Genomic DNA, 14,312 nt, shown 5'->3' on the forward strand with positions numbered 1-14,312 from the left:
AAGAGATTTTGCTGACTTTTTGTTGGCAGCTTGTTTGAATCGCACCTCTCACAGACCTCAGCCCCAAACAAAAAGTAAAAGAGTCAACTAAATAAAACAATAATTATTAGGCAGGGCAGTGTACCGAGATGTATGTATGATAATCAACACTGTTGGGAATAAAAAAGGTCTTCATAAAGGAACCTAAAAGCGTACATTACAAGATACCATGGAGGAAGTGACCGAAGCGGATAATAGCAGCCGACGTCGTGGCTGGTCTCAGCCTCACAGACATGGTGAGCAGCACAAACGTCAGCATTGAGCCGCTGCGCCTTCGCATCGGAAGGGGACAGCTGGTGCAGGCGATCCATGCACGTCCAACTGGTAAGAGGTCCGGGGGTGCAAAGCCGGAACCGGCTTACACAAATCCTCTGGCCCGGGAACAACTCAGGCTCCATTTTTGGTGAAAACACTTGCATGCTGTTGAATTATTGGAGTGAATGACTTGAATTTAATTACCGTAATTACAGAAAATGTAGAGCTCCTAGTCTGTGCTGGAGAAGTGAATCCGTCTCTGGAGAGCCTCAGGTAGCCTCTGTATGGATTAAGCCTCTCCGTGTTAAGTGGGAACACATTGTGGTTAGAAAACCCTTTTCTCTTCTCATCCTGCTGGATGAATTGAGAGCTCTCATGGGGGTTTTTGGGGGGGGGGGGGGGGGGGGTTTCTGCTCTCTGCTCCTTTTCTACAGGTGGGGTTGCTAAGCCGCAAGCTCAGCAGGGTCCTTTTTTTTTTTAGGTAGTTACCATGGAAACCCTATGAGGGCGTTGACTGTTGGTTATCTTCTATCTCAACCTCACATTCTGCCATTTGACCCCCAAGTCGGCGGTTGAACCCTGCTGAGATTCCCTCACCTGGAGGCAGAGCTGTTTGATCCGCTGTGCATATTAGTTTCCCTCTATGCACGAGGTCGCGCTGTCATCGTCGCTGACGGAAACAAAGGAACAGCCGAGGGGGTGGGGGGGAGAGGTGGGGGGTTGAGGAGAGGAAGAAGAGAGGTCTGCTTCAATCGGGCCTCTCGCTCGCTCACAAACCACGTTCTTCACGGTCAATCACGGTCAAAGACAGGCGGCCCTCTGAAGAAGCTGAACGGGTCCAATTGACACAGTGGGGGGGGTTAATTAATCGAGTGTCATTAAAGCTTCCGGAGGGGGGGGTGGAAGGTAGAATATGGAATAACCCAGAGAGTGTAGCGCCCAGGATCATAGCTCGGCCCTTCTGTTTCCTCATGTAATGATCTCGTGTCACAGCGGCTTAAGGGAGCGAACGCGTCCGCTGGTGTTCGTGACGTTGAAGGTTTCGGGGTCATGACTTCCGCCTACGTGTGTCTGTCGTCCCTGTCGAGCAGAACGGATTAAAGGCCACAGAGTACCGAAGGTGATGTATTTTATTTATTTATTTTTTCTCCTTTCAGTTGGATGCTGACCGGGATGAAGAGGAGGTCTTTTGTGACATCAGCACGACTTTGGACAACAAGCTGTTTCCCTCCAAAGAGCCAGCAGCCGGTGAGATCTCTTTAAAAAATGAGACAACGAGAGATTTTTTATGTTCACACCCCTTTACAAAGGATTATCTTGGGCAATATTGCAAACTAATAAGGACAAAGGATGTGAATATTGTTGCTTGTCTGGGGTTTTCAGAGATGCAACACAGGCTTAGCATATTCCAACATTTTCTTCAGTAAATATCCCACTTTTTGAATTTTTAAGCTTTAAAGTGTCTTAAAAGACACTTACTGTATCTTTCAGTTTGAGTCTGTAAAATGGTGACATTGTCTCCCTGGTAAAAGGTACCTTTATTCTTTTGTTGATTCATTCAACAATTGCTCAAGCGGGGTAATTTAACAGTACATTATCTCAATCCTATGAAGCAATTGGAGGAACTCACAATTTAAGTAAAGGCATTTTCTTTGCAAAATGTGTACATTAAGAATATTTTGATGCCAATACCTTTGTACTTTTAAGTTAAATTTATAACAGTATTTCCACACATAATGAGTCCTGGGTACTTTTTCCACCACTGTATAGTAGTAAATATTACACACCTGGAGAAGCAGCCAGTATTAGATAGCAAGACTATCAGAGAAAAAGGCTTTTAGGGTTTAAGTTATAGCAAAGAAAAAAAATATGTTGGACTGTGCTCCATGTGTACTTGGTTGCCTGAGTGTTTTTGTATGTATCATTTATAGGGCAGCATCAAGCCAAATGATGAGGAAATGTAATATAATAGATAAGCATCAAAATAATGTTTTAAGAGCTCAATGTGTTCATTGTAAAAGTGTTCCTCCAAAATAATCCACGCACACAATAAAAGGGAAAGAACATGCCCCACCAGCTCCCTGATTACCACAGGAGTTGGCATAGCAACGGGAGAAGCAGGAGTTTGCCAGGCTTTGTGAGGAATACAGAATCAACAGGGTCAGAGTTTGTCTTTGATCAGTCAGATGGAGACGGTACACGTGTGGTGTAAAACCTGATCATTTTCATCTTTTTTTTTTAAACGTGTCATATTGATTTGCATTTCCGACTGAGACAACCTCATGTTTAAAAGATATGATCAGTGGCTTCTCTGAAGGTGTTTCTGCAGTGATTTCATAAATTGATAGAGATAATTAAGGTTTTGGCTAAAAGGAAAGAGAGTTAACGTCAGCACGGAACTGAGCTGTCAGGATCAGCCATCATTTCGGTTGCAAAGCTGTCATTATTTTTCAACCTGATTCCAACGGATATCACTCATCATCTCGTTCGCCTTGTGGTGAAGAGTTACTGTAAATCAAAAGATTGATCGCACTTTAATTTCTGTCTGTTAAATCAAAGTCTACAGTCAACGGCCAGTTAGTGTAGCTTGGCACAAAGGCTTGGACAGTGGAGAACTCTGAGCTCCGCCGAAAGGTAACTAATTCAACCTGTACCGTTAAAGCTCAGTAATTGAAACAAAACAGCAATAAACCGTTTTACAGCAGGTAAAGACTGTTGGTTGGTCTGGATCATCATCCTTATCCTGACATATGAAGCCAAAGCTGATGATATTTTCCTTAAACAAGTCAGTTTGTGCATAAACCGATTCTGGCCGAAGCTCTTAAAGCAAAATTGTCCCGTTTGCTTTTGCAACATGAGCCTGCAGTTCTGGTTTAACTTCAACTCTTTATTGTACTTCTTTTCTTTAAAAATAATTAAGTATGAGCTTCAATGCAAAGGATAGAAAGGATCACTCCTCTGTTGCTTTTTTACTAAGACTCTTCTTCTGTTTTTGCCTGATAGACGTGTAGTTTTTTCTTTTTTTTCTTCTTCTAGTCCGCGTTGAGGCTGTAATGAGAAGTTGATGCAAACCCCACGGGGTTACAGAGCGCACCAAGAACAACTTGTGCTTTATAAATAAGCTTGACTTGGCTCGTTTTTGCGCTTGTGTTGTGCCACACGGCTCGGGAACACTTGCAGCACAGCAGGAAGCTGCGTAGGAACAAGAGGAATACATTCTAAATTAATTATTATGCAACACCCATTAAAAGAACATTTTAATGGGTGGATTTTTTTATTTTTAAAGGCATTCTATGCAACAACAGCACTGTCTTGATAAAGTGAACAGTTTTGAGCCACGACCTGTTCACTTAGTAGGAAACTGAGCAGAAAACATGAGGCAACATATGGCAGGGAGGAAATCTCTTGCCTCTTGTTTTTCTGATCAGAGAGCAGTGAGCAGCCAGAGAGAGCTGCCAGCAGACAAGTAGGACAGTTTGGATGTGGCATCACTACGACACAGCTGGTCTGGATCATTTGTACATTAAGTGATAAGGGGCCGATAAGGGAGCTGAAGCTGCATTCTGGTACAACGCATCAAATGGTGACATTTATGTTTGAACTGTACATGGTCCCTTTGAAATAAAACAAATAAATCATTAGCATAATGGGACCGAGGCTCACATTCATAGCACATATTTGACATCCAAATTGCCAGCTGTCAAGCAGGAAAGGCTCCATGCAGCAGCAGCAGCGCGCTTCACGGCAGGATACTGGAATGCACCACAACTACCACCTATACGGCTTGACTTGCACAAAGCATGCACAATTTGCCAAACGAAACAAGAGAGTTCAAGCTGTTATTAAGACAAATAATCCAAAAGCCAGTGCTTTTGACTGACATGCTAATGTTTGCAGGATTTGTACAAAACAATCATTACACTATATTGAAACTTATGTAAAAACTAGATGGGCACGCGTGAACAAGAGATGCAGAGAGCTGTGCATCACAAAGACACGTCCATAGAACACGTACAGTGTGTAGCTGCACTTTGAGATGCATTTAAGAGCAGCGTGACCAGTAAATTTGTCAAGGTGTTCTCCTGTCATGGAGCAGTTCCATTCAGGCATAAAAAGATGCTGGTGGCAAATTTCATCGGCCTATTTTTGCCCTACAAAACGTGTCGATTCACATCTGAAATGTGAGTCACGTGTGAATCTTTAGCTTCCTTTGATTATCTGACAGATTTGATGAAAATGCTGCAATCATCTTTACGCAAAATGTGGAGCATTAAAAAAGAATCAAAGATCCATTGAAACCACTCTTCCTCCTTGAGTTTTTCTCCGAGCTCCTCTGTGCCCTGTTTGCATGGCAGGACCTGCCGGATGTGCTTTTAGTCCACGTCGGTGCATGTGAGCGTGTCCCACTGGGCAGCTAATGGCCGTCATTCTGCACAAAGCTGCACAAAGCTAACATGGCAGTTACGACTCCTAACACACAAGCGACCTGCTGCATTGTTGCGGACGCGTAGCTCCAACGCTGTGGTCCTTCCCGTGGACTGTGTGTAAGAATTGGAAGTAGTCGTCGTGGCATCTTCCATTGATCTGTAGACTGCTGCTGCTGTTAAGCATTTTGACTGTTGCGGTTCTTGTATTTCTGTGAAAAGATGAGACTTGATAAAACGACCATGTGTTATTATTTCAATGGCAATTGGGTGAAATGAAGATCCATATTGCTTCAGCGAGACTTTAAAATGATCAAACATACATGGTACAAGGGGTACAAGGTATTTTTCATATTACACAAGCTCTAAGAGTATTTTCCAATGAAAGTAGCGAAAATAATTATCATTATCAACGTAATCCTAAACATTGCTAATGTTAGCAATGACTCTTTACTTGTGGGAGACTCCACACAGGCAGTTAGTCATTCCAATCATTTATTTATTCATTCATTGCTGTCTGGATGTTGAGACAATTCCAACAAAAAAAATGTATATATATTTTTTAAAGCTTTTGAAGGAGATTTAAGAGCGAACTCCGAGTTTGTTGATGGTTGTGTTTGTTCGGTCTTCAGGTCCCAGTGAGCTGGATCTCAGTCTACTGGGGGAAACCAGCCTGGCAGATGTTGCTTGCAAGTACGACGAGGTAAGATCTGTGTCTAATTCTTGAATGATGACGGTGATTTTGAATTTGTAATACTGAAAAAAACGGCAGTCTTGGTGCCAATACCGTATTTCTACGGCCGTGTTTAATGTGTTGAAATGCTGGAAGACAACAACTTTTCCCTAATAAAACTCATCTAAAGAACAGATCTTTCCCCCATTCTGCCGCTTTCACTCCCTCCCTGATTTCCACGGCCAACGGTGAAACAGTGAAGGCCGGTGATTCAGAGATGGAGAATGTTGTGGTTGTGTAATGCTCGTTCGAGGGTGCAGACGAGGGTCGTTCCTCCACGCTGCAGTGAAGCGTAACTCGGACCTCCGTCTCACTTCCTGTCCTCCGGGTGCCTGGAAACAAATTGCTCGTCTCTGTCTCTTTTTCTCTTCATCTTCTACTCAATTGTCTGACTGAAGGATTTCGTCCTTCCTGCGTGTGAGTGTCGCTGCCTGAGTAGCTTTATTGGGTCTCAGGCTTCCCACCAGGCATCGCTTCCCCAGAGAACGAGCTCTTTTTGTTTTCAGGCCCACACTTCTCCACATTCATGAATTCACAATTGGGAGCTACTGACCATTTACTTTTAGGCCGCTCAGTATTTTGCTGCTGGTTGAGTAAAAAGGCAGACTCTGCAATATTTGCTATCGTTTTCCTCATCTCCCTCTCACGTACTTTTCTGTTCTTTATTAACACCTGGCAATTTTGTTCTCCCGCGTATCCGTATAGTTTATTTAAAAATGATGTCATTGTTTTTTATTACCTTGGAATGAAGCGTTTATACACCTTCATGCACATACGGTCCTCTTCACAAACTTACAAATTAATGTAAACATGTTGACAGGACTTGTTTGGCCGTATTGATCAGTGCCATGCAGTCAGTCAGTTGTCCACAGAGCTTTAATCTCTACCAGCACTGTGCATAAACATGTTTACTCTCACCGCAGGGTGCTTTGTACAACAAACATCAAGCTGTGTGATTACCTAATAAAAGCCTCTCAGTGGCGACACATGAGCGGTGAACTTCAAGTGGGGATGATTAAATAAGGAGTTTGTGACGGCGGGCGATGAATAACTGACAACTTCAGAGGCAGCGTCACTCCGCGATGCCACGCCTCCTGCGGCCACGCTCTTCTCTGCCAAGTGGAAGGAAGGCGCCGCGCGGCCCCGTCGTCCCGAGTCGGGGGCCTCGGGTGCGAGGCGGCACCGAGAGGCCGAGCGGACACCTCGGGTCTCCGGAGGAAATGTTTTCCTTCAATAATTTCTTGATTTTTTTCCATCTGCAATTTATTTCTGGAGAAAGAAAATCAAACATTGATGTTTCCTATATTTCATAGTTGATTTAAAAGTGCAGTTCAGAGGTAGAATGTCACAAGTATTGTACTGTACATTTTAGTTGCCTCACTCGAGTTTACAGAATGGGTTATTTCCCAGTGTTTTTACATTTTTACATGATAGTTAGTTTTTGTGACTCTAAAAAATATGTAGTTATGTTATATATAGAGCTAATTTTAGATACTTGATAGAGTAGTCTATTACTGAATATCATTTGAATATATATAAATATACATATGGATCTAAAAGATGTAAAAAATTGTACACAACACTCATGTACATTCCAACAGTGAAAACTATTAAAGGCCACATAGATGATCATTTAAAAAGAACGTCTAAGAACCAGTAAGCGTCTTGCAGCTGCTTTCTGTAAAAAGATGATGATGATGATGATGATGATGAAGAGGATGATGATGAAGCTGATAATGAGAAGCACTCTGCCGCCCACCAGAGCGTCTGCACAGTGCTTTTGACGGACGTGACAGTTTGATGTTGTGGTGCCGAGCTTTGAAAATGATGAGCTGAGGCTGACAGCTCACCAGGAGAGGCTGAAGCAAAGGAATCATTCGCAGAAATCCGATAAAAAGGGAATTAGTGTTCGTGCTATTTCATTTGTATGACACATCTTAAAATGTTTTTAAAAATTGTATATTTAAATACAAAACATATGATAAGGGACTAACTAACTTTTAGGATTTGGGATATTGGTACAGTTTATGATGTACCCGTGTCCATCTCTTATCATCAACATCATCTTTTACAGAGTGTGTGTTTATGTGTGTAGGTGTGTGTATGCGCGTATTTACATACATATTTTGTCTCCTTTACGTGTTTTGCCAGGCGTGCTGCGCATGCTTCTCTCCCTTTCTCTCTCTGAGTCACCACACCAGTTGGTGTACCCACAAGCCGAGCTGGCTCGTCGTTGGCACCCAGCACTCCCCCACACTGACGCCATTTTCATTTTTCTTTTTTATCACTCACAGAGCTCCGCTTCCCCTCATCCTGCGTCTCTGCTGTTGTGTTATTAAATTAGAAGACGGTTTCTGAAAAAAATCCTAGATCGGAAGCTTTTACAAATGGAAATGTCAGGGAAGGTTGTTTGTTTATTTCGGTCGGGCGTCTGAAGGAGCGTTATTCTGAGAGCAGACCGACTCTGATCTGTAACTTCACAGCCGTCACGGGATGACACGAGTGAAGTGTCGGTTTTTAACTCCACGTTACCAGCTTTCATTGGGAATTACGTCATGCAGCGCTGCATTACTCAGATAGTTTCATTGGATTCATCATAATGCTACATTTAGAGGATCTTGTTATTCAATATGTATTAGATGGTATAATATAGTTGTTTGTCCCCCTCCTGCAGCACAACAAGTAGATGTGTTTACTGGATATGTTTTCTATGTCCCCTCTAAACATTTAAGAATAATTGATCAGTTTTATGATAATTCAACATCATGGTTAAAAATGTGTTATATTTAAGCACAAAAACAACTTGGTTGGTGTTCGTGAAACATAATGATTGACATCAACTACTTTGTTAAAGGTGGGGGGAGTTCAGTCGTCATGGTTACATCATCGACTGTCAGCAGGAGACTAGAAACAAGTTTTTCATCATTGTTTTTTTCCAACCTCGTGGTGAAGACGTAATGTCACAGCATCGCAGTTGTGATATTGTTTTTGTTTTACAAATACATTATTTAGGTTTGTCCTGCATTAACATCCATTTTCCTTTTAAAAGTCCATTAACATTTTGAAGCCGCGGCGGAGGCTCAAAATTTCAATAGAAATGAGACTTAACTACCGAGTCAATTGGGGAATTTTTTGATCAATGGTTCCCGAATGATTTTCCCAAATTAAATCAGAAATAATGTATTCATATTATTTAATCATGCATTCAAATATAATTAATTTGTTCTCTTTATTTGGTCATTTATGTCGTCAAATTGCTGAATGCATTCAAATGAACAGTGTTAATGTATCACTTAAACTCCATTTATCTTGGTCCTCCTGACACACTCACTGCGGCCCTGTTGAACTTGATACAGTATTATTTTAATTGTATAAATACTTAAGATGTCTGTTAAACATCATGATGTGTTTCACATCCCATAAGCATTAATATAGAGATAACAGACTTTATTGTCTAAAGGTTCTGGAGCCTTTAATAGCTAAAACAACGTTTATTCACTAGTCATTTGGGCCAGAGATATGCAGATGACCGAAGCTGAGGGGAATAACCATGGAAACGTGCAGCAATGATGGAACGGGGAGAAATATCTGAAAGGGTTGACTCAAATGAATCATTTCATCCTCCAGGAACAGATTAAAGAAAGTGGCAAACATCTTTCAGGCAATTATCTCGGCCCCGCTTTCACTCGTTTGTTTGTACTTGATTGATTCAGTCGATGAGGCTGCTGGCGGTTTGATTCCTCCTCCTGACTCGGACCTCGTGTTTGCTCCGGGGACACTGAGGGTTGTTTCTGCATTTGCTCTCTCTCTCAAATTTCCTTTTTTCGCTCTTTCCACACTGTGGATTGTTTGAACAATTTTCTTGTCTGTGCTGTTATTTACTCCTGTCTTTACAAATATGTGGACACAAAGTGCCGGTCTTGATGCTACAATAACAGTGTCAATGCACAAAGCCACGGCCCTGTTTTCCAAATACATTTTAGTCTTGTCTGTGCTGTTGATTTAGGGAAGTGAAGTGATTTTCTGAGATTATTCTCTTGCAAAATTAGACAGATTATTACAAAAACCTCAAAGGACAGCGAGAGCCACGTTTCCTTGGTAACACTCAATGAAAGCTGCTGATCGGTGCCACCAGTTGACAACCAAAAAGAGGGAAACGTGGCTGATGAATTGTTTTTTGTCAATAATGTTTTGGAGTGAAAGGAGAAAAAAAAGGTTTTAAGTTACCTGATGGAAATATGTTTAGCTGAGAGACGACAACATGCACCGTTTGGGTGGCGAATAGAGCTGCTTACCTGCCAGTGATTTACTGTATTATTAGATTTTTCTGTATAAGATCAGAGTAGAAATTTCCCATTATATTTTTTTTAAGGTTACATCTTAAAATGATTTTTCTGTCAGAGCAAAATTCCAAAAAGAAGAAATGTACATCATCGTTTCAGCCGCCGTCCCAGCAGACTTTTATCTCTTTAATCAATCAGAATTGAGTCCAACGCACATTGACGACGCAACTAATTGAAGAAGAAAAAAAGACAGAAGATAAAGCGGCATTTGAAAAGTGAAATACACAGATAATAAAACAAATGTTTTCTCCGTCGACATAGGTGGACGAGGAGGAAGATATCGGGTATGCTGAAGGAATCACAGACGGTAAGCGGATGTTAAATGATTACAACTAATGAGAGTTGTGTCTTTCCTCTTTGAAACATCGCAAGCTGACTCCATTCAATATTTGACAGCACACACACACACACACACACGCACAAGTTTGATCCCAGTAAACGTTTGGGGTGGCATGTTAAACGTTGTGGCCCCGCTGCTAAATTATCTTCCCCTCCCTGCAGTCTGTGTGTTTTCTATCGGCATCGCTTTGCATCAACTATTGATCGTGTAATGGGGGGGGGTCCTGTCTGTAGGACCTGGGGCCTCATTTATAAAACCTTGCGTAGGATTTGCGCCAGAAGGGGCGTACGGATGAAACATAGGACGTGCGTACGCACAGAAATATTCAGACTTATAAAACCGTGCGCACGCACGTCCTACGCAGTTTTCCCTTAATACATCACAATCACTTCTAAATGCAGCGCAGCTTTTGCGGCTTCATGTCACGCCCATAGTTGCCCTTATATAGTCTGTGGAACGCCCACAAATTAATATTCATCGAATCATGGCTAACACTGAGAGGAAAACGAAGAAACGTAACTTCACTCAGTGTGAAGTCGAAATTATCATTGGAAGGTGGAAAGGAGAAGTAAAATGCTTGGAGGGCACAGTGTGGGCATCACTAATGCCAAAAGGGCACCACAGCAACGCTGCAGCCTCACAACCTCGGACCGTGGCCGAAATAAAGAAAAAATGGTCTGACATCAAAGTGGACGCAAAAAAGCGTTTAGCGCGCCATCGCCAAGGTGTGTCTGCCCCGGGGGGGAAAGGGGACACCGGAGCTGTCCCCTTTTGGTGAGAGACTGGCGGCAATGATTGGGGACCGGGGACAGGGTCTGGGCCAACATCGGCGTCAGGGGGTCGAGGCACGTTTGGAAGCTGTGCCACATTATGTAGCACAGCACACGCCAGCACGATTTTGCACACCTTTTCAGGAGTAGACAATCTTGGAGCCACAGACGGAGATTACAAGCGAGAGTAACGGTATGTACAACATTTATTTTTAACAATAAGATGCCGACTTTAGCCTGAGATTCATATTTAGCCTTAGCATGTTGCTAACCTCCTAACATCGACTTTGCTGATAATCGATCGCATTGCAGTATAAGTATAACGACGCCATTTTTGTGAACACTTGTATGTATGTTTGAGTCATAGGCAAAAACCACTCACAGTATTAAAACTAGAAAATCTACTAACACGTGACCAGTAAGTTGTCTGAAAAACACAATTGCATGAACCTAAAAAGACTGAAAAAAACCTTATAAATAAAGTAGCCCTGTCCTTTAAGTGGTACTTTGAATTAATAAACGCTTCACAGCTACAGCTCAACTATTTCTATAGTATTTATACAGCACGGTACACGTGATAGAAAATATACCTATACCCTATTGCCCATAGATGAAACGTATGTATTTTTTTTTAATCTTTACAGGCAATCTTGCAGCTCAAGGCGGAGGTCACGGTAATGTGGGCATACCCACGATCTGACCACTGGTGGGACACAATTGTTGCGGATTTCACCCCGTTACCATTCATGCAGAATTTCCGCGTATCCCCAGGATCATTTGAGTACATCGGCTGTCAGGTCAAGCATGCCATGGGGAGAAGAAACACAAACTACAGTTTGTGTGTCCCAATCCGAAAGCGTGTGGCTATTGCCATCTGGAAACTGGCCACAGGTGTTGAATACAGGACAATTAGCCATCTTTTTGGAGTAGGCCTCAGCACTGTATTTAGTTGTGTTCAGGAATTCTGCAACACAGTCATCACAGTGCTCCTTCCCATCAACATAAGATTTCCTGATGCTAAAAAGTTGCTGGAAATGGCCACTTTCTTTAATAATCGTTGGAGAATTCCGGTGTGTGGGTGCAATTGATGGCAGCCACATTCCAGTAATTGCACCAGAGGACTATCCACGAGACTATTTCAATCGTAAAGGCTGGCATTCTATTGTTCTGCAAGCAGTTGTGGATGGCAAAGGTCTATTCTGGGATGTTTGTGTTGGCTATCCAGGGAGTGTGCATGACGCCAGAGTGCTACGACAGTCACATTTGTGGGAGGCCTTAAGTGACGGGGAATTACTAGGGCAAAACAAAGTGACTATCTCTGGCTGTGATGTTGGACATTACCTGATCGATGATCCGGCATATCCCATGCAGAATTGGCTCATGAAGCCCTTTTGTGACACTGGCAGACTGACCCCCGAACAGCACACATACAATTACAGGCTGAGCAGTGCACGATCGGTTGTGGAGATGTCTTTTGGGAGATTAAAAGGACGATGGAGGTGCCTCCTAAAAAGACTGCAAGCTGGAGCTGAGCAAGAGGATGGCACTGACCTGCTGTGTCCTCCATAACATTTGTGAGGAACATGGTGATAATTTCAGTGAAGAGCACCCAGACAGGACTCTAAACATAAAGCCTACTGCTCATCAGGGCTGCATTAATGATGCATTTTAACAGAGGGAACGAGTGATTCTTTGAATACACCAAAGCTATATTTGTTGCAATATTTTTGTAACCCTGCAGTTTGTGTTTATTGAAATCTACACTTTTGAATTGTATTACATTCTCATCCATTAAATGAACTATGTAATCTCTAAAACTTGCATTTTGTGAATCATTTATCAATCATCCTCAATCAACAACACTTCTGGCCGGGATTAAAAACAAGCAAGTTTTTATTAACTTCCAATCATGAAGTAAGTAAGATTTTAATCATATTTCATGTCGAAATAATATAGATTTGTATATGCAGCTAATCGCATCACTTGGCTGTTTAATGTACACATTTATATAAAAGTAAATTGCATTAAAAACACAAACCATAATGCAATATTTGCCTATTAAGTGTTTAAGAAACTGGACCAGATATTTGTATTACTAAACATGTTTATTTAAACAAAAACAAAAAAACTGAAATCTTATAAAAAAAATTAAGTTCTGTAGGTAACAACTGTAAAAAAAAAATTTAAATGACATGAAAAGCGACAACCAAAATTATTTTTTAACTTGTGCCTCCAATACGGCCACCATGCGCCCCATGAGTCCACGCAGGGATTGTGTGTCCGCTCTCATGTCCTGACACAAGGCATTATCCATTGCCTTGCTGTGCTGCAGGAACCTCTCATCTGCCCTTTCCAGATATTGAAGGATTTCCGAGGTACCATCTCTCTTCCTTTTTCCTGTGTAGAACAATTATAAAAAACCAATACAGATCGTCACGGTGTTGTCATAGCATCGCAAATAGTTGTTTTCAGCAGAGAATTACGCAAATGCATCGGCTATATTGATTACATTAAGAAAATGTATAGCATCATAATACATCAATATCACCTCAGAATTTGCTCATGTCCCGTAATAAACAGAATATCAACATTATACAGTATATAGCAAGTTAATATCAGATTGACTTCATATTCTATTCTAAACTTTTATAAAAAGACATTTTTGCTTTTTGTTCAAGGTAATATAATTGAATTTTGACATAAAGCATGTTGTATTGCTGTTCAGAAGTTAAATGAAGAAAAACAAATATAAAACAATGTTTCAGTGCATGACAGTAATATACAATGTGTGTAATATATATATATATATATATATATATATTACAGACACATCTCAATGTTTGCATAGTGTATGGTGTGATAATTTGAACATCCCCCGTTCTGAAGATGCTTCTCCAGAGCTGCTACACGACGGCACGGGAGAGCTGCAGCCCACCGGTGGCGGCAACTCAACGTTGTCTTCACGGTCGTTGATGGCAGACAGTTCTATAAAAATAAACACAAGACGACAGTGCTTTAACAGCGGAGAAACATGCTAAGATAAGAACAAGTCAAATAAAAACTGAACTTACCATGATCAGTGCAACTTTGCTGCAGCGAATCATCCAGCATTATTGTGGCCGAGTTCAGCGCCCGGTCACCTGGCATGCCAGCCTATCGCCGAGAACACAGTCGAGAACGTCGAAATGTGGATTTTGGCGTGGGCGCCCATTGCCGCTTCGACCGAGGTCCTTTTTTTGGTCCCTATAGTCTTTCTTTAGTTTTTTTTTGTTTGTTTGTTATCTGGACGAGGCTCCGGTCAAGACCAGCTACAGCCATCTCACTCTGAATCTGCTGCATCTGGGATGTATGAATCGTTTCTGTGTGTGTGTGCGTGTGTGTGTGTGTGTGTGCACAATATGCTTTATT

General features: G+C 41.8%; 1 protein-coding gene across 1 annotated transcript in view; it reads left to right on the plus strand.

The window, feature by feature from the left end:
* ak5 (adenylate kinase 5) overlaps positions 1-14,312 on the plus strand; it is a 40,591-nt gene that overhangs the window by 18,612 nt on the left and 7,667 nt on the right. Inside the window, exons 7-9 of the mRNA XM_040172319.2 lie at positions 1,452-1,542; positions 5,351-5,421; positions 10,056-10,101. Of these exons, the coding sequence (XP_040028253.1) occupies positions 1,452-1,542; positions 5,351-5,421; positions 10,056-10,101 (208 nt within the window). The remainder of the gene's footprint in view (positions 1-1,451; positions 1,543-5,350; positions 5,422-10,055; positions 10,102-14,312) is intronic.

The sequence above is a fragment of the Gasterosteus aculeatus genome, chromosome 3 (genome assembly GCF_964276395.1).
Source record: "Gasterosteus aculeatus chromosome 3, fGasAcu3.hap1.1, whole genome shotgun sequence".
Taxonomy (NCBI): Eukaryota; Metazoa; Chordata; class Actinopteri; order Perciformes; family Gasterosteidae; genus Gasterosteus; species Gasterosteus aculeatus.